General features: G+C 41.5%; 1 protein-coding gene across 2 annotated transcripts in view; it reads left to right on the forward strand.

The window, feature by feature from the left end:
* The window catches only part of stk17a (serine/threonine kinase 17a), a 40,986-nt gene extending 27,658 nt beyond the window's left edge, over nucleotides 1-13,328 (forward strand). For both annotated transcript variants that reach the window (XM_076887901.1, XM_014412717.2), the window contains 5 exons: nucleotides 8,273-8,420; nucleotides 8,915-9,041; nucleotides 9,132-9,180; nucleotides 11,640-11,819; nucleotides 12,859-13,328. In XM_076887901.1, coding sequence (XP_076744016.1) covers nucleotides 8,273-8,420; nucleotides 8,915-9,041; nucleotides 9,132-9,180; nucleotides 11,640-11,819; nucleotides 12,859-13,231 — 877 coding nt within the window. In that variant the 3' untranslated portion in view covers nucleotides 13,232-13,328. The remainder of the gene's footprint in view (nucleotides 1-8,272; nucleotides 8,421-8,914; nucleotides 9,042-9,131; nucleotides 9,181-11,639; nucleotides 11,820-12,858) is intronic.
* The last annotated feature ends 8,502 nt before the right edge of the window (nucleotides 13,329-21,830 follow it).

Below are 21,830 nucleotides of genomic sequence, written 5' to 3' on the forward strand. Positions count from 1 at the left end.
GCTCCTAGAGACAAAACACGTACAAACTCCAAAACACATTTCTAGCATGAACTGAACTTCAAAACAGAGCTGCCTAGATCACTTAAATTACACAATTGAAAGCATGTGTATTGTTTGTGTATTTATACACAAGCACTCATATATATTCAAATAATTTAAAAAACTGTTTATTTACCTGTTACTACCACACACCAAATCCAGTTGTTGGTACTTCCTGGCTTGTGTAGCCTCTAGGTAACAAAAGCTCAACACTGCCCCCTAGCATCCTGGAGCACTTCTGTTGTGTTTTTACGTGTTTTGGAGTTTGTACGTGTTTTGTCTCTAGGGGCCACCGTAAATATACTCTTATTTATTCACTCCACATAAAATGTTATAAATAAATCATATTATACAAACCCAACTATTTACATTTCAACTTTTAAACAAATTTAAAGTGAAACAACACAAAACACTGCAAACCACAACACAATTAAATATAAATAAAAATATGAAAACAAAAAGAAGATGCACATCCTCTGTCATATGGACCTGCATGAATAAACTTTCTGAATCCTTTATCATCTGCAACTGAAAATAGTTGTGGATGATTACTATACCTTTCTAATGTGACCTTGTTGTCCCTGGCTCTCTTTCTCTCTCTTTCCCTCCCGCTCTGTGCGGAGTGAAGCGGGGAAAACAGTGCGAGATAGGGTGAGAGAAAGGGGGGAAAAAACAAACCCACGGCTCCCAATAAGGAGTCGGCTCGCGTCGTTCACTTCAAAGAGTCGGCTCTAAGAGCCGTTTTGTTTGCAACTGACACATCAGTAGTCTGTATGAAGTAGGTATTTAATAAAATGAACATGTAACGCTACATGTATGAAGACTAATTTACAGCTACTCTAAATATCTGTTAGATTGAACACTATCTTTGAAGCTGGATTTAATAAATCAGTTTTTGGGACAAGTTTAGCACCATCTTGTGGCAGTACAGAATGTGACACCAGTGGGTTTGGTTGGTTGCTGCTTATTGACTTACATTATTTTATGTTAGCTAAGTGACAGAAATGATAACTTAGTGGAAAACAAGTTGGTCACTTCTCCACTGTCTTTGGCTGCAGCAATGAGTTTTTTTGTTAAAACCAAGAATATACTGTTCAAGTTCACTCTCTGTCTCAAGTAGTAAGTTGTTTTTCGTTGCTGGCTAGCTGCACTGAAATGTAGAAATCCAGCTGTCACCCCTAATGTGAGTGTTTGTAGAGGACTTTATGAATGAGGACAGTTTGAGGAGTGCTTGAGGTGCACCGGTGGTTCACTGGACCGACAAGATCAGGTCAGACATTTGTTTCCTCCTCAGGTCAGGTGGACAGACGGAGTGGTGTAATCAGCTGGTGTCAACAAGATGTGATGAGCACTATTTTATGTAGTAAAATCTAAACAGTTTACAACGTAAAAGGAGCCAGATATTAATAATAAGTAATGACTAAATGCAGGGGGGTCTTTGCTTGTGTAAGGCTTGTGCCTTTCCTGTGGCGCTCCTACAATACAAATGTAATGAGGTCAACTGCAAAAATAACTGATTTACTAAAGCTATACACGAGAGGCACAGTGTCAGTTTTGCGACTCACATGTTTTGCATGGATGTGTATTTTTTTTTTATTTATTTATTTATTTATTTTTATGTGGACATCCCGTTTTGGGTTGTCTAGACCAGCGGTCCCCAAACTTTTTTGCGCCACGGACCAGTTTATGCCCGACAATATTTTCATGGACCGGCCTTTAAGGTGTCGTGGATAAATACAACAAAATAAAACCAGTACCGGTACCAAAAAAAAGATTTATTCATAACACACGTGAAAAGACCCAGGAAAACCGAGGTAACGATAAAAACGATAACAAAATAACGCTGAAAACCGATAAAAACCCTGAAAACTATACATTTCACACCTGAACCTAAACTCTCGCGGCCCGGTACCAAACGACTCTCGGGACGGTACCGGTCCGAGGCCCGGGGGTTGGGGACCGCTGGTCTAGACCACAATACTAAACTTTGCTGATATCCTCTCCTCAGAAACTACATCAAGTAAAAAGACCACCACCCTTCTAATTACTGCACCTCCTGAGCTAAAGTGGCCCTTATTGAAAATCGTATTGTTTTCTTCTTCAGCCTCTTGTTATTTATTTTATCTTCCATTTTGTCCTCATACACAAACACTAGGGGTGCAACGATATTCGTATCGATATTGAACCGTTCGATACAGTGCTTTCGGTTCGGTACGCATATGTATCGAACAATACAATTTTTTTTCAAATTTTGTTTTTTTCAATTTTTTTTTTTTTTTTTTTTTTTTTTGTGTCCCGTTTGGATCTATAGCCATCAGAATTGTTGTCTTGAGGCCAAGAAAGATGCCAAGAGGATTTATTTTAAGTGGATCATCATATTGGTCCATTTGATTGACCTTTATTATAATTATGAATTTATTTTATTTTCAGTTGCAAACGGGACAGACATGACTGTGGGATAGGACAGGGGGAAAGAATGAAAGAAAGAGGGGGAGAGAAAGAAAGAAAACCAAAGGGGAGAAAAAAAAAAAGAACAATACAAAATTTGTAATTTATTTTATCAACTTTCCTTCTGACGATGCTGTCTGTGTTGAGCGCTCAGTGAATCTGCATTTGACTACTCCGCCTAGGCTCGAGAGTGCAGCCTAGGCGGAGTAGTCGAACGCAGATTCACTGAGCACTCAACACAGACAGGATGGTCAGAAGGAAGAGCGCAGGGCAAGCTAGCGAGACAGAAGTGGACCTCCCCACCCTCATTCAGATCTGGCGTTTGGAATTATTTTGGTTTTCATGTGACGTATGACCCTGAAGGTAAGCGCGTCATGGACTAAAGTAAAACAGTATGTTGGATGTGCCATGAAATACTCAATTACATGGGTGGGAGCTAGTGTGTTAGCGCAGTTAGCTCGTTAACGTGTTGGCCGTCTAGCCCCTCTGTATAGGGTAGCTCGTTAACGGAGATTTGCGGTGTTGTGGCGTTAAGGTTATTTCAACGAGATTAACCTGAAAGCACTAGTGGGAACACAACGAATATGACTGCACATTTACACCGACATCATCCTAGTGCAAAGACAAAAACAAGCATGCATGCTACAAACTTTAGCCGAGTCATTTAGACAGCTGTTAGCACATGATTCTCCTTATGGAGACCTGATATGTTTAATATGCTGCTGAGAATATAGCCCAGAAGAAGCGGATAGTATAGCTTTTATTTTGGAAAGAGACATTTCTCTGTAATAAACTCTCTTTTCCAAAGATGAGTGATTCCTCAATCAGATACAGGGCTCGCAATATCGCTAGCCCGACGTCCCGGGGCTATCTCTCCCCTGCCTGTCGGGCTATTGTAGGAAGGAAAAATGTCAATAATGTCAATGCTTTTGCATTCTTTCAGAAATGTAGCTGGGTAATTATGTCATTGGGTGAGCCACTGTCAATATGTGACATATTGAAATCGTGTTTGAATTTGCGTTTGTTTTCTTGCTTTCACTTTGCAATCGTGCGAACTGTGTATAGAGAGCGACAGCACTGATCTGTGAGTGATGATAATTTGTGCACCAATTCCTCTGACATCGTCTTATTAATCGTTAGCTTACTATGCAAACATGACAAGTGAAATCTCCCGCAGCTTAAACATGTGAGAGGTTGATCGCGCAGAGAATCGCTGAGCTTATGTGAGTGCGGCAGGATATATATTTCACTGCGATGACCTGGATGATTGAGAACCTTCACAGACAGATATATATTTTAGTTCTGCTGAGTCAAATAAGACAGGTCAGGGTGAAGAAGTGACAGCCAAAGAAAAGCTTACCACAAAACGGAGAAGTTATGACAAATCAGACTATAAGGCAAAAAGAAAGTGCAGCTTTATGGTTTCATGGACAAAATAATTTCTGTGGCTGCAATATGACGAGCTAAAAAACAACACGCACAAGGGTTAGGGTTAAATTTAAAAACTGTACTTTTGTGTTAAAATATATATTTATAATTTTAATAAATGACAAATTAAAAAGGCATGAACATTTTTTTTTGTATCGAAAAAATATCGAACCGTGACACCAAAGTATCGAACCGAACCGAACCGTGAATTTTGTGTATCGTTGCACCCCTAACAAACACCTGTAAAACCTCCTCTTACACTGTATTATTTTTCTTAGGACATCACTGGCTCCCTCGCTCTCCCCTGCATGTGTTCACTTTCGAGCCACTTGCTTTCGCTGCAGGTGATTATTGAAGTGAACTAACTGCATCTTTGTACATAAAGTGGAAAACTGTTAGATCACTCAAAGAACTTTCCATTCTCATGGGCCCATTATGGGATAATACTGATACTAAATCCTGAGTTGCCCCTGTGTGTGTGTGTGTGTGTGTGTGTGTGTGTGTGTGTGTGTGTGTGTGTGTCAGATAAAAGTGCTATGGTATGGATAAATACACTGTATGCATGTTGGAGTCTAATTGGGTGAATGATACTTTTAGTAGAAAGTGTTACTCTTCTTCATTGTCCTCCAGGGTCAAATGACCTGGATACACCTGCAATGTATTAAGTCTGGCGTATCAGACTTCTCACAGCAGAGCAGTGTGTGTGGCACCACACTGCATTCATATCTGTCTGATCCTCTGAGAAATGAGGTTTCTCTCAAACTTTTGAATGCACCTGCAGTTGTTAACCAGGTGTGTGGCCAACAGATTAACACTAAACATTCCCTCTGCTTTGGCCTAGTTATTAATCGTTAATTTTTCATTTCCGGTGCTCTATTTTTTTCTGGCACTTTCTCCAGTCACACACTGCTTTCTGCACAAAGTTATTTATGAAGACACTGATGTTTAAGCTGCATCACTGCCTTCATAAAACAGTGGGCTATTGGCCTTTGTCACTTAAGTGAAATCTGTGGGGTTTTGTGATTCAAACTGGGGGAGAAATAATTAAAATATCTAATTAAATAATTAAAAATCGTATATATGTCCTTGTGGTTGTGGAGCTGAAACGGATATTAGAGTTTCTCCACTGCGTGCCCATTATGTAGGCTCTGCGTTATCCATGTTTGATTCATAAACCAAAAAATGCGATACTCATTCAATACTAAGAATGACTTTTGGATTACACATTAATTTGCAACAGTATAAATATGACGCACAACTTTAACAAGATTATAGTATTAAACAGTTGATCACAATTATTAATCATGATTAATATCAGCCAACACACAGTTAACATTAGCCCTTTACGTATTAGAAATTACCCAATAGTGACGTGACACAAGGGTAGGAGCTAGCAGCTATGGCTAATAAAATAATAATGGCGCTAGGAAGCAAACTTTATCAGGACTGGCCATTTGTAACTGTAGTAAACAGTTAATGAAACAGGAAAACATCATTATTTGTGTCTACAAAGTCTTATGTTTCTTCTAAATTTCCAGATTTAAGCTGAGAAAAGTCTACCAGCAGCTAGATAGAATAAAACTGAATAGGGCTTTATTGTCATTTTAAATGAACAGTGACATTGTGGGTGCTCCACACCAACTGTGGGAATAAAATATAAATCGTATTGACAGTAGGAATAAATAACAAACAGCAGAAATATGTATACAAACAAGGAGTCTGGAGGTGTGGGATCTGATTGACCTGAGGCGCTGATCAGAGGGCAGCAGGTCAAACAACACCACCGCCTCAAACACTGTGATGGCCCCTTGAAATATATAGCAATGAAATATGCAGCCAGATCAGCAGAAGCACAGCACTACCTCAGACAACCTAAAAATGTTGTTTTGGTTCTTTTGTTCCTTTGTATTACATCAAAGAATCTTTAAACATCTGACACATATGTATTTTCCCCACACTAGATGAAACAACAACAACAATAGTGTCACTGACGTTATTTTTTGTATAGATTTGTCACATTTTTAATACCCATGGTGTGCCCCTTTGCTAAATTATTTTTTTGTCTCAGTTTTTAGTATCACATCTTGAAATGGTCTGTAGCACAAACATTCATTCATTATGCAACCATTTTTCCATGTAATCATTATGAAAAAGGCCGTTAACTACATAAAAGAGAAATGAAAAATATACAGAGAATCACCTTACAAACCCCAGAGACACACCTACTGAGTGCCAGACACCTGCCTGATCACCTACCTCAGAATTCTGTACAAAAGTGAGTTTGCAACTTCTTAGTTCACCTTCTGTTATGCAAAGGAGCTGCTGTCAGTGAAATCCTGCAGTTGAAGTTAAAGGGAACTTCTCTGCATGGGATTGCTGTAGCTCAGGTGTAGTAGGTCATAAACTAATTGGAAAGTTGGTGGTTTGATACCTGGCTGTTCCAGTCATGGTAACACCAAATTGCCCTCCGATGCATCTGTCAGAGTATCAGCGTGTGCAAATGTTAAAACGAAAGCACTTACTTACTAACCCTAACCGTACCCAGCAAGTGCCTTTTCTAACCATTCGCTGTGTGAATGAGGACAAGTTGCATAAGTGCTTTGAGTGCCCAGGTAGAGTAGAAAAGTGCTACTTATGAACCAGTCCGTTTACCATCTGCAGATACTGTTTACTGGCTTTGAAAGTGATGGTGCAGCTGCTTTGATGGGCTGAAACTTGAAACTCCGTCTGCTGTTGATTTCAGTAAATGGATGAGCCACCACCTCCCCTGTCTGTATATTTGCAGATGGGCAGACAATGCTGATGGTGCTCCACTGGAAAGCACAAGTCTGGCTTCAAAGCATGCTGTTTTCTTAGGAAGTGTAAGATTTATTCATTCTTTCTTTAAGCTGATGCCATTTTTCTGTTGCACTCAGCATGATGCCATGATGGAGAGAAAAGGGTAAAAAACAAAACTAGCTTATGTACTGTTCTTGAGACAAAAACACATTTGGTATGACCACACCTCTAGATGTTTTCCCACCATTGCCAAGCATGGACGGTGTATTTGTGCTCGTCTGTCTGTCTGTATGCATGTCTCAGTGTGAAAATAATACACAGTAGCTGATGGACCTAGCTACCTGGCTGATTTATTTAAAAAAAAAAAAAAAAAGCCAATGCACAAGTGCCTAAATACCCATATGTCCATCTTTTATACTGTTTATTGTAAAAATGACAGAGAGACCACTGCCAGCACTCTTGGCACACACTTAGAGAGGACGAGAGGTCAGGGCTGGCAACTATGTATCACAACCTTAGAAACAGTGTTAATGGGGTGAGATTTGTAGCATTCATAAATAAAAAACATGTTTTTCAGTGTCATGAGCAGACCTTTTAAACTTGAAGCTTTATGATATCCAGTGTTTTTTTTTAAAAAATGGTCCAGGAAAAGTAGACTGGTCTTGGAGACTGGAATCTGTTGGTCAGGTTGAAGTTTGGGAATTTACAAATGAAAAACCAGAATTGCTCTTCTGGAAATGTTTGACTTAACCCTTCACTCAGGTCCTGGATCTCAATGTGTGAAGTGCGTAGTTATACTGTAGCTGGGCTTCGGTAGTGCCTCACACCTTGGTCAGTGTTCAGAATGGGTTTCCTGTCAGGAACTGTGACATTTGGCTTTGATTAGGACTCAACAGTTCTAACCCAGACTTTTCTTCCCAACCTGCAAACCAAAAACGCAGTCACACAAACCTCTTCCTTCTCCTCTCTGCCTTCCTCTGAGATAAAGCCTAATTCACCAGCACCCTAAGGGGACCCGTTGTCTATTCCTGACTGCCCTCACTTTATATTTTGAACCGAGTTTATTGAGTTTACATCCGGTCAGAAGAAATTTAAGTTAGATGTAGAGGTTCAGTAAGTTTGACTGTTTGTATTTTGATTACAACCCTTTTTATTTGTGTGCGACTGAATAAAATAACAAGTTATCACCAACAGTGTAAATGGCCCCATTCAAGCTCATAATTAGTTTGCTATATTTGGATTTGATGTGCTATTTCTGCCTCCACCTCCAACAAGTCAGAACACAGACAGGTTAGAGAGGGGGTTATTTCTGCTGGGTCTTGTGGGATTCACCATACAAAGTAATCACGTAGGAAAAGCTTCATATTCATTTCGGTCAAATTATGGATGAAACAAGCATACAGTCTGTAGTTTGGGTTGCTGCAGTTCCCTCCTACAGCCAACCCCAGAATTACACATTGAAATGTTTGAGGGTCTGCAGGCCTGAATGGTGTAAGATACTTTGACACTGACACATTACAGAGGGCCAGTCAACAGATTTGCAACTGATCTGTCCCACGTCATGTGTCTTCTGTTGCAGTGCGGCTGGAGGAGAAATTTTCAATCAGTGTGTGTCAGACCAAGAGGATGAGGCCTTCAGTGAGGAAGATGTGAAGAGGCTCATGAGACAGATCCTGGAGGGAGTGGCCTTCCTCCACCAGAACAATGTAGTTCATCTTGACCTAAAGGTTTGTGGACGCACTCGTGACTCTCCACCGTCTCCTTTACTTTGTGTCACTTGTGTAGTTGATACATTTTCAATCTTGTAAACGAATCCCTGATACATTCTTTGTGTAAACATCACCATGACACAAAAAGTCTATATGAGTCTAACAACAACTGAACTTCTATCTCACGTGGAGGCAGAGGGAAACATCTGTATTTTGAATGACATCTGCCCCAGTGAAATCAGTTTAAAGCACAAATTGAGTATTTCCTGTGTGAAAGTGATGGGCAACATTTGCACAGGCTAAGGTTTGCCTGGGTTATCCCACAACACAGTTCAAACACATAATTATTAGGTAATATAACTGTGCATGTGATAGGAAGTGCTTGAAGTGCTACTCAGTTCTCACTCTGTAGTAAAATGCTTTGAAGGTCAGCCAGTGGACTCCATGAAACACACACAAGTTAACACAGTTTAAAAAGCTGTCTAACGATAACACGTGTGCTGTCCTGTCAGCCTCAGAACATCCTGCTGACGAGCACTTCTCCTCTGGGTGACATTAAGATTGTGGACTTTGGTCTGTCCAGGATGGTCAGCAGCCACCAAGAACTAAGAGAGATTATGGGAACCCCAGAGTATGTTGGTGAGTTGTTGCTCAGCCTTGCTGCTACCACCTTACAAGAATCGAACACTGGGGTGATTCTAAACAACAACTGTCTGTTCGTCTTCACAGCTCCTGAGATTCTGAATTATGAGCCAATAAGCACAGCAACAGACATGTGGTAAGGAAAGTCCTATAGTGGTATACTGAGATAAATTTCATGTGGAACAAAAGGTTTTGAAAACTTGTATTTGATGAATTTTGCTAATTACCTATCGCAGCAGTCACACACAAACAGACATCTCAATACAATTTCCTCAGCTTTCTTTCCAGTATGAGCTTCATTTGAGTAGAACTTTTAACTTTGTTGCCCCCTACTGGCAGTATGGGTGATTTTCAGGCAATGTGCTTGTCTTCAGCAGTCTTAAAATACATATAAATATTAGGGGTGCAACGATACACAAAATTCACGGTTCGGTTCAGTTCGATACTTTGGTGTCACGGTTCGATATTTTTTCGATACAAAAAAAATATTCATGCCTTTTTAATTTGTCATTTATTAAATTTTCACGGCACATTCTGCACCACATCTCTGTGCGTTCATCATTTGTTTGAAGCCAGCTCACCTCCTGCAACTACTTTTCCGAGAATACGTGCTTCTTTTGTGGTTCGGACTCCTGACATTTCTTTGGAGGTGGAGGAACACCAAAGTAATTGCTTAAAGGAGCTTCTTCGACATCTTTAAGAGTTCTAAACAAATGTCTGTCCTCCTCCTGAAAATCTTATGTATGCAAACACACGTTGCAACTTCTTATCTTGTGCGTGTTTTTTTTATTTTGACAGCGAATGCGCACCTGCGGACCACTTATGTGCAGCCCTGGTTATTTAGCTTGTCATATTGCAGCCACAGAAATTCTTTTGTCCATGAAACCATAAAGCTGCACTTTCTTTTTGCCTTATAGTCTGATTTGTCATAACTTCTCCGTTTTGTGGTAAGCTTTTCTTTGGCTGTCACTTCTTCACCCTGACCTGTCTTATTTGGCTCAGCAGAACTAAAATATATATCCTGCTACTTTTACACACGCACTCACATAAGCTCAGCGATTCTCTGCGCGATCAACCTCTCACATGTTTAAGCTGCGGGAGATTTCACTTGTCATGTTTGCATAGTAAGCTAACGATTAATAAGACGATGTCAGAGGAATTGGTGCACAAATTATCATCACTCACAGATCAGTGCTGTCGCTCTCTATACACAGTTCGCACGATTGCAAAGTGAAAGCAAAAAAACAAGCGCAAATTCAAACGGGATTTCAATATGTCACATATTGACAGTGGCTCACCGATGCCAATGACATAATTACCCAGCTACATTTCTGAAAGAATGCAAAAGCATTGACATATATTTTTCCTTCCTGCGATAGGCCGACGGGCAGGGCAGAGATAGATTTTGGTAGCCCGACTGGAAAAATCGCTAGCCCCAGGACGTCGGGCTAGCGATATTGCGAGCCCTGTATCTGATTGAGGAATCACTCATCTTTGGAAAAGAGAGTTTATTACAGAGAAATGTCTCTTTCCAAAATAAAAGCTATACTATCCGCTTCTTCTGGGCTATATTCTCAGCAGCATATTAAACATATCAGGTCCCCATAAGGAGAATCCTGTGCTAACGGCTGTCTAAATGACTCGGGTAAAGTTTGTAGCATGCATGCTTGTTGTTTTTGTCTGCTTCCACTTGTCTTTGCACTAGGATGATGTCGGAGTAAATGTGCAGTCATATTCGTTGTGTTCCCACTAGTGCTGTCAGCGTAAATCTCGTTGAAATGACGTTAACGCCACAACACGGCAAATCTCCGTTAACGAGCTACCCCTGATCGCCCCGTGCGTGGGGCTAGACGGCCAACACGTTAACAAGCTAACTGCACTAACGCACTAGTTCCCACCCATGTAATTGAGCATTGCATGGCACATCCAACATGCTGTTTTACTTTAGTCCATGACGCGCTTACCTTCAGGGTCATACGTCACATGAAAACCAAAATAATTCCAAACGCCAGATCTGAATGAGGGTGGGGGAGGTCCATGTTAAAAGGAGAGCTTAACTTCTGTCTCGCTAGCTTGCCCTGCGCTCAGTGAATCTGCACTCGACTGCTCCGCCTAGGCTGCACTGTCGAGCGCAGATCCACTGAGCGCTCAACACAGACAGCATCGTCAGAAGGAAAGTTGATAAAATAAATTAAAAATGTTGTATTGTTCGATACATATGCGTACCGAACCGAAAGCACTGTATCGAACGGTTCAATATCGATACGAATATCGTTGCACCCCTAATAAATATGTTCATCACAAAAAACATCAGAATCTTTTACAAAGTCTCAAAAGGCTTGAATCATACAAACACTGAGACACACACATCAGTGTTTGTGAATGCCGTCCATCAGTTTTTGCTGCTTATCTGCATGTACGTCGTATCGTTGGACTGTTAACTACGAGAGTACCAACAAAACTGAAGCCGAGATCCCAGATATGAACTTTGATTGTTCACCTTTCTAGCTTTGTTGTCATAGAAACAGTATTCCTTGTTTTAAGTGTTGCGTTTGATCGCACTCGAAGCCTGAATATTTTGCTTTGTGTGTTTAGGAGTGTTGGTGTGCTGGCATATGTGATGCTCACAGGAATCTCTCCATTCCTGGGCGAAGACAAGCAGGAGACGTTTCTCAACATTTCCCAGCTCAGTGTGAGCTACAGTGATGAGGAGCTTCAGCAGCTGGACCCAGCTGCTCTGTCCTTCATCCAAATGCTGCTCCGCAAACACCCACAGTCAGTCACAGAAACAACACAGTTCACTCTAATGTGGCCTCAGAATGTGGTATCATTTTTGCCTTTGTGTATTTCTCTTATCTTTGGAGCTTAATCAGCATTTTTTATAACATTTGACCTGCTATGACCAGTTTAAGATAAATGGCTGACTGCCGCTGAAACAGAGTATGACATGTCTTGATGCATGCTCAATCATCCAGGTAAGTAAATCTCCAAAAGTTGATTCTGTTCATCTGGACGTAGCGTTTGTTGGAGAAATGTTTCGTCACTCATCCAGGTGACGTCTTCAGTCTCAGCTGACTGCAGGTTTCAATCTTATAAACAGGACATTTGCATAATGACTGAAACCAGCCCACTGAAGGAACAATGGGCTGGGAGGTCAGTTCCTTAATCATAATTATGCAAATTCTCATGACCATTGAACAACAACCACTGACCAAAACCCACTGATCAATGGCCATGAGTACCATTCACAGAGTTGGGGAATGGCTGCAATCACAGCACTGTAAGATGGTGACAGATGTACCCTTAGGCCCCCTCCTCCATTCAGAGATGGTCTTTCCCTTTTCACGTAAATGGCCTCCTTGACTCCGCGCTCAAACCAGCGTTCCTCCCTTTTCAGGATGTTACATCCTCATCCTTGAAAGAGTGTCCACTGGCCTGTAGGCGTAAACAGACTGCAGAGTCCTGGCCTGACGAGGTGGCTCTTCTGTGTTGTGCCATCCGCTTCACCAGAGGTTGTTTGGTTTACCTGATGTATAAATCCTGGCACTTAACAGCGTAAACAACAATACTCTGTTTGTGTCGGGGGACCCGATCTTTAGGGGTGGACCGTTTTCTTTTTTTTTTCCCAGTCATTATGCAAATGTCCTGTTTATAAGATTTGGGGAAACCTGCAGTCAGCTGAGACTGAAGAAGTCACCTGGATGAGTGACGAAACATTTCTCCCACAAAACGCTACGTCCAGATGAACAGAATCAACTTTTGGAGAGTATGACATGGATAACTGTTTCACGTGTGGGTCTGTGTTTGTATCCAGGGAGCGGGCCACAGCCGAGCACTGTCTCACACATCCGTGGCTTCAGCCCACTGAGCCTCAGGACAACCAGACAGTGGAGGAGATCCTCTCTGTGGAGGAAGAGCCCAGCTCCACCAGCAGCTCCACCAGCAGTCCCGAACCTCCCACAAGTACAAGCTCAGCTGAGGAAGAGGATGCAGGGGAAGTTCATGGCCCGCTGACAGAGGAGCTGATAGTCATGGCAGCCTACACCCTGGGTCAGTGCCGTCAGTCCTCCGCCTCCAGCGTGGAGGAGGCGGCCCTGACTGCTGAGCAGAAAGCCATTTCCAAACGCTTCAAGTTCGAGGAGCCCTTCAGTGCTCTGCAGGAAGTCCCTGGAGAGTTCATCTACTGACCCATTACACGCACCAGCAATCTCACCGAGGACAACTTAGTGCTGTCACATTACCACACAAACCCTCTTAAATATATACTGTAAGTATATAATCAGATACTGTTGCACAGTCAGTCTCTTATTTCAACTGTTGGAACTTTTTAAGAACCTGCAAAGCCAACTTCACTTTACCCTCCTCCTCCTCAACACCTCCTAAAGTAACTACTGTAGCTTGATGTTGCATTTTATTTGGTTTGCTGTTGTAATGACTGACAGAGTGTAGCGGCAGCATGACACACTGTTTGCTCCCATTTGATACCAAAAGAGAGACCTCCGCCTCAGTGTGTTTGAGCAGAATTCACATTCTGGGAATAGGAGCTGTAAAAGCTGTCAAAGACCAGCACAGATACGTACACGCAGACCTGTACACAAACGTTTCCAACACTGATTCAAACTGAAAGTTCATTTTTGGCTTAAGATGACAGAACGCCTGTTTTGTAGTTCTGGATCACAAACAGTGGGCATAAACACGAGAGACTGTCATATGAGAAAAAGCTACAGAACAGCTTTTTTATTGTTATTTAGTTAAATGCAATTTAAAGAACTGCTTGCATAATAAAGGAAAGATATAAAATGCTGGTGCTATGCTTCTAAATTATTTCTAAATGCAGCCATTATTGTTCCTGCTCTCTTATTAATATGACTAATAAAAGTCCTTGTACGCTTGCAGCTGGCTCTCTAGAAGTAATGCAGTGTAGTTTATATATCTGGATTCAAACAGAGTTTCCGTGTGAGCCATCAGACAAGAAGCATCTGAAGACACGTGCTGTGGTCCTTCCTCTTAGGCCCCCTGTGAGCCAATGGGGTTTGAGTATGAGTGCCACTGTATGACTCTGCAAGCTTTATTTATTTCACCTTAGCTCTCAGATAAAGATTACTCAAACATATGATCTCTGGTTTCTATTTCCGCTCATTTTATTAATATTTAAGATTTTTAATTTGATGCCAGCAAAATATTTCAGAAAAGTTGGAGCATGCAGAGTGACTGACAGGAAATGTGTTGCACCCTCAGAGCAGCCTGGACTCATGACCTCAGCAGGAGGGTGGTGGCTAAATAAAGCACACACATAAGCGATGTGCAGTTGCCAACGATCAAATCTCTGTTGGCATGTTTGCATTTCACTGAGCCTCCTGTGTGTATTTGTATTTAGTGCCATGCGCAGAGAACGATGGCCTCACTTCTTGCTGTTTTTCATGGTTATTATCAGCAGTAGTAGTATTTCTGTATAATGTTACAAATATTACTGAGATTTTTTCAAAAATTTGTGTTAGTGTAAAACAATATGATTTAAAGACCCACGTCACATAGAAAACCTTCCTTTTAGAAAACAGACTGGTCTCCTCAGGGTTCAGTCCTTCCTGATGTGGACACGGATCATTTCCAGCTTGGACATGGAAGCGATGAACTCTCCAGGCTTCAATTGGGTCTGTCCTGTGAAATTCTAAGCTAAACAGATTTGTACATGAATGTGCTGTGCTGTAAATAAACACTACAAAAGTGCTGAAAGTTGTCTTGTTTACTGATTAAACCAATAAGTGTTCTGTGGAGAGTGCTCTGTAGTTTTTGCACTGTATTTTAAAAGCTTGTGGAAATGCAAAGATCCAGATAAAATGCTCTGTACTCCAAATTCAATGTTATTTACACAGCACCAAATCACAACAACAGTCGCCTCAAAGCGCTTCATATTGTAAGGTAGACCCTACAATAATACATACAGGGAAAAACCCAACAATCTCATGACCCCCTATGAGCAAGCACTTTGGCAACAGTGGGAAGGAAAAACTCCCTTTTAACAGGAAGAAACCTCCAGCAGAACCAGGCTCAGGGAGGGGCGGGGCCATCTGCTGTGACCTGTTGGGGTGAGAGAAGGAAGACAGGAAGACATGCTGTGGAAGAGAGACAGAGATTAATAACAAGTATGATTCAGCACAGACAGGTGAGTGAACAAGAAATACTCGTGCATCATGGGAATGCACTGAGTCAGAAGATAATCCAGCCAATCAGAGCATAGACTGTACTGCATGTACAAGACAAAAGAGACAGCATTATACTCGCCCAGTTAGAAGTGGGTGTGTGGCCCACAACTGTAGCTGTGACTGTCACGGGTCCACTTTCTATTGGCCAGATGTTTATTGTTTTGTGACACTGGAGCAAATGTCTGATTGGCAGCGGCTTTGTTTTTCAGCATAATGATCCCAAATAGTAAAAGCATACTTGGATTAAAACGCACACACAATGAAAGACAGCGAGCCATGGTGAGGCCTCCCCGCAGCCCAGAACTCAACACTGTTGAAGCAGGGTGCTATTTGTCAGCAAAAACAGAAGCACGCATGTGTGTCATGAATTATGTGCAGTAATGTTCAAATGTGTATAAACTGTTGAATGACTGTAGCCGTTTGCAAACAATCCTACTTCTCCCATCATCTTGATGCAGAATTCTCATTTTCATGTCTTGAGCTGGAGCATTTCCCCCAACGGCCACAAGATGGAAGCAGAAGTCTCTATTTGACATGGTCCATATATTGTGGCAGGTAAGATTAAAAACTTATTTTTACCTGTAATGATAATCTCATTTTAATTGTATATATTTTTCTATTACTACCAAATTTCATGAGCATGGGTTTTGTTTATAGTGGAATTGTCTTTATTTAAATCTGAAAATTCAAGGACAGTTCCACATAAACTAAAATACTAAAAATGCAAGCGTCACTTGCATTCCCCCTTAAATCTTTTTTTGTCTACTTCCTTTAGGGATCTAAATCATCTGCCGCCATCTCAGCCTATCCCCAGCATCCTCCTCTGTCACACCAACCTTCTGCATGTCCTCCTTCATTGCATTCATGAATCTTTTACATTCATGGTGTTCCTCTTTTGCTCCTGCCTGGCAGCTCCATACTCCTCTCCACCGTTCCTCATCTGCACATGTCCAAACCATCTCAGCCTTGCCTGCTCTGACACACTCCGACATATTTCTGATCTATTTGTTTCTAATCCCGTCCGTCCCGGACACTCCCAGTAAAAATCTTTATACCTGCAGCTCAGCCTCACGTGTCACGTCATAGCAGGTGTCACTATCATCGCATAACCCTTTCTTTCACTCTTTCTGCCATCCTTTTGTCACATATCACCCCCCATCTCCACCCACTCCACCCTGAACTCTGCATAACATCCATCCTTCTTCAGCTTCCACATGTTCAGAGTTAATGTATAAATGTTGGTTTTATAGTGTCACCAGTTCAGCAGCTCTATATGGTGTCAGGCACGGAGCCGCTAATTAAAGCTGACACCAATTACCCTGCAACACACACACACACACACACACACACACACACACACACACACACACACACACACACACACACACACACACACACACACACACACACACACACACAGAGTGTGTTCTCAGCTGGTCCCAGTGTTAGCAGGATGATGCTGAGCTCTAGTCAGCTTCTGTCTCCTTACTACGCTGCTGTTCATTAGTAAATAGTGAATGGACCAGTACTTAAATAACACTTTTCTACTCTAAGTGAGCACTCGAAGCACTTTTTGCTATAATCCTCATCCACCCAGTTGCACACAAATGTGCTTTCCCCCCCCACCTAAGCACCTTGTTTAACACTCCCAGACAAACATGCACCAGCAGACGCATCAGGGCAACACAGAGTTCTCCATCTTATCCGGTAACACTTTGACATGCATGGTGGAGTAGCTGGGGATCTAACATTCAATCTGTCTGATTAGTAGATGATCCACTCTACTGACTGAGCTATAGCCACCCACAACAATACTGCATGGATCTTTAATGTAATGCTGATTATTTTGTTGCATGCGTTTGACTTAATGTTTGATTACAGTAGAGTTTCTCTCTACGAGTTGTTTTCTTTTCTTCATTGACATAAAGCACTGAGTGATTTCTATTTGATAACTGCATCCAGCAGGCTTCTCCATTTTCACTCCTGCTGACAACTCTGGTAGAGAAAATCGGGACATGGTCTCATAGTGTGTGTTTCAGACTTTTAAGGACATCCATGGAAGCTTATGGCACTACCCTACATGTTGAAAAACATGCTAAAGGGACAGGCTTAGTTAGCAAGCGCACACACGTGAAGGTGTGCAATTTACAGACAAATGCATTTGCCACAAGCTAGTGCGCTCCTAGTGCCAGACTTAAGCCCAGATGAATGAGGAGGCTTGCATTAGAAAGAGCATAAAATCTTTGCCAAACCAAATATGTAGATCATCAAAAGTGAGATTTCCACACTGGGTTGTTCAAGGCCTGGGTTAACAATAATGGCAACTATGCTGTTGTTGTGCAGAAACAAAGGAAAAGTTCAGTATTTGCTACTTAGTGCTGAGTAAGAGACTAATAATGTATTAGAACTTCACTCAAGTCTGCAGCTCAGAGCAGGTAATATTATTTATAAGATATTTCCACGAGAAATGCTGCAAAAGGCACCAGATTCCTGAATCTCTTCCAACGCCTGCTCACAGTCTCCATGCCTGCAGCATCAGGTCAGCATTGCAGGAAAACTGATGGTGAACACACAAATGCATGTTTCTGTGGCAGATTATCTGTGGTTCTAAATGGTTTGTAAATCTTCCTCAAAAGGGTCACAGACCTTGTAAAAGTGCAGTAAAGGCCAGATGAAAAGGCTCGAATCTCTGGACACTATAAATGTGTCCTTTAGATGTCATTCTAAATTGAAAAGCAGCTAATAACTACAGTTATCAAATAAAAAGAGAACATAATGCTGCTTGGAGCAGTAGATGTGCCAAGATAATGTCTTGTACTGGAAATCTTGCATGGCAAAAAAACCCCTCAATTGCTAAATGTCTTCGATGTTACTGGGTATTGGTGTTCTTTCTTATTGTTATATTTCTGTTGCTATGTATAAAAATGCTGTGCTAAATGCATTAGTACACAGAAATCATTCAGACATCTACCCAAAGCTTTAAAAGCTCTTAACATGTGATAAACCATGGAACCTGTCTGTCCAATCATTTGATTGTCTTGGACATAGGATATAAAACATAATAAGTTAAAGAAAAAGAAAATTCACTACTTGAGTAATTTGCACTGGACCAGCAAGAAAAACAAAGATTTGTGTGACATCAATCCTCACCTTTGAAGAGAGGGGCTGCAAATAAGTACAATTTAAAAAAGGTTCTTTTTCTTTTGCTTACAAGGGACACTTTTATCAAACATAAGTCTCTCTGATAAGGCACGTAAAGTATCGAGCATCTAAATAAAGGTAGTAAAAAGACAGTCGGGCTGTTATCAGCAGTTATTTATATTTCTCCTGACAGCAAAAAGTTACATTCCCCAAGACCGAAGCACATAAATCAAATAACAACGTGAAGGTTGTGACAAAGAGCCCAAATAATCTCAAGTGACAAAATCATCTTCAAGAGTGCAATCATCCGTAAACCCTCGACTGCTGCAACTGCCTGTCACGCCAGACTCATAAATCACTGTCAGCCAAATGGAGATTATGGAGATATATGTTTACTTTAGTATCACATCAATGCAGCGCTGTCTGTGTTTCATTTTATGCTTTTCTTTCCTTTCTCTCCCTCATTAGACTTATACATTACCATTAATTCTTTCTCTGCAGATCTCTGCTGTCTGAGCTGAATCTCATAATTCATTCTCTCTCGCTCTCTCTATCCTCCTCTATTTCCTCCTCTTTCTGTTTTGCATTTGTGCTCCTGTGGGATCCTTTATGGGGTTAACTATAACACTGGAGTGTTTACATCCTCTGAGTCCCAGTAATTACTGCATCACGGTTCAGTCATGTAATGGAAACGCCGGAAATGAAAGACAGGAAATCCGTGAGGAGATATCTCTGTCTGTCTCTGATTGTTTTGACCCAGAACTGTTTTTCCTATTAGCACTACAACCCATTCAACCCATATCAGAGGCTAACAAGGCAGGGTTTCATCTTATCCAGGTAACTTTGAGGTTAGCCTTGGGTTTTCTGCATTACAAAAGTGTTTCCTTTCTTAATCAGGAATCTAACCTGCTCCAGAACACATTCAATTCACAGATTACAGATGGACAGGTATGAAATCACCACCTACTGTCCAGTCAATTCTCCAACTGGAAGGCTCCCTGTAGAGGTCTTCAGTTCCTGGAAGTCCTGGAAGAAATAAATATAGATTCTTAGACACAACTTTATTCCTTGATTTTTTTTTCTTTTAGGCAGAAGAAGATTCTGCAGTTGAGAGAATGAAGACTAAAACTGTCGGCAGCAGGTTGTGTTCCAAGTTTCTGTTTAAAATCAGCTGGAAGCTCCTGTGAATAAATCCATCTTCCTTTACTCAGGAGCTCAGACACCTCTAAGAACTTTTACCACTGGAACATCGGTATCACTGGATCAGTATTCACCTCAGCTCCACTGCACACCAGACCCAGCTTGTCAACCTTTCCTGCAGCCTCCCAGCTTGTCTCAAAGTCTTGGTCCACTAAGCTTAATCAGTCAGTCAGCAAGAAAAGAACATCCAAGACCTTCTACCCTGTTGCAACAAAGATGGCCACTACCTCAGTCAATGCACCAGCTTAAGGTATTCAATAGGGATCAGATTGCCGAGTCACCAGGCAACCCAGTGCAGACTGAAGAAGCCATGCAGTATCTGCAAGGTCCATCACCTTCACATCTTACATGAGGAAAGCTCATACAAATTCTAAAGGTCTGTAGAACATATCTGGACAAGCCCACAGATTACAAAGGAGTCCTCCTTAAGATACTCAGAGACTTGCTCCACAACTAAAGTACACATCTATCAGCATGATGAGCTTACCATGCTCCTCTCCAATGCTACACTGACACTTGGTATCTAAGGTGCAGAAAACAGCTTGGCCTTAAGCATGAGCCACCAAGATGTCCAAACTATTAGCAGCCCGTCTCTATCGTTCCAGATATCTCCTGCAGCCAAGTCTCATAAGACCTTCCAGACACTGCAGCTTTCACAGCTAAATTCCTTGGCCTGAATGACCATTCCTATCCTGCTGCCATTCTGACAAAATATAAGCACCTCAAAGATCTTCCCTTGCAGTCCTTGGAACATTTCCATCCTTTGTTGGTGCTGATCAAAGCCATGTTATAAAACCTATTGCACCAGTAATTCTTGAGCCACCAGCATGTCCGGCTGCCATGAAGATTCACATTGGATGGACCAACTCGGCTTGTCCATAACAGTGCCTGGCAGAGCTAGAACTGAAACAAATTGTGGAAAAACTATGGCAGCCTGATTTTTTACCTTCCTTATGTACTGTGAGAACAAGTAACCAGAACCAGAGAGGATCAAGAAGCCATCAACCTTCTGGAGGCCAAGACGAGCAGGATAGGGGTCAGTATTATCCTTCGCTACACCAGTACTGCACAAGGAGGGCTTTTTCTGCTTCCAGGCCCCTAAAGAATCTGTGCCTTGGAAACATGGAAACACATGTTGCAAAGTATCCCGATAACTCAAAAACCTGTTTTATTTGTTGTTATCTATCTTCCACCTGGAACTAGTTCAGAGTTTCTATCAGATTTCTCAGACTTTTATGTGATTTTGTGCTGAGATCAGGAAAAAGAATTATTGTTTGTGATTTTATCATCCATAGACACTGAAAATGACAGCCTCAACATTTACCAGCTACCTGAATTACTTGACTCCCTGGTATATCTCTAAAACGTGCAGCTTAAAGCAGATAAGTCATAAGCTGGAGAGGACATGGCGTCTCACGAATCTAGTAGATCTGCATTTAACGTTTTTTACTGGAATAGTTTGTTGCTCTATAATAAAAAGCCCTCCATAAATCTGGTATATCTAACCATTAATCAGTGACTGAAAAAAATAAGAACAACCCTAGGTTTCTTTTATGCTCCTCTTGTTGCACCACAGGAACAGTGAAAGAGGTTTATCCTGTGGCTAGAGTAGCTCCTGGTGAAACATGGTGTGTATTAGGGGTGGGTTTTGATAATCGATTTATCGATTAAAATCAATTCTGGCTTGGATAACGTGATATCAATTCATTAAAACCCTGAATCGATGTTTTAATATAAATTTATTTTGCCCGAAATGCCAGAATCTCAGGTGAAACCTCACAAAATTTCAACAACCACCAAACAGCTAAAACAGTGAATGAGAGCAGGAACACGGATTCTGCACAAAGAGGTGTTTACCTATGAGCAAGCACTTTGGCAACAGTGGGAAGGAAAAACTCCCTTTTAACAGGAAGAAACCTCCGGCAGAACCAGGCTCAGGGAGGGGCGGGGCCATCTGCTGCGACCGGTGGGGGTGAGAGAAGGAAGACAGGATAAAAGACATGCTGTGGAAGAGAGACAGAGGTTAATAACAGATATGATTCAACGCAGAGAGGTCTGTTAATACATAGTGAGTGAGAAAGGTGACTGGAAAGGAAAAATTATGCAAAATGCAAAACGCTCAGCCCTGTCTCTAATAAAACCGCTGTAACGTCAGAGGCAATGTTCATATGTTGATTAATGGTTTTCTTTCGTTTTTGATCTACTGCAGAATATTTTTATAAAATCCCTGGAAAATCACCTT

The sequence above is a fragment of the Maylandia zebra genome, linkage group LG9 (genome assembly GCF_041146795.1).
Source record: "Maylandia zebra isolate NMK-2024a linkage group LG9, Mzebra_GT3a, whole genome shotgun sequence".
Taxonomy (NCBI): domain Eukaryota; kingdom Metazoa; phylum Chordata; class Actinopteri; order Cichliformes; family Cichlidae; genus Maylandia; species Maylandia zebra.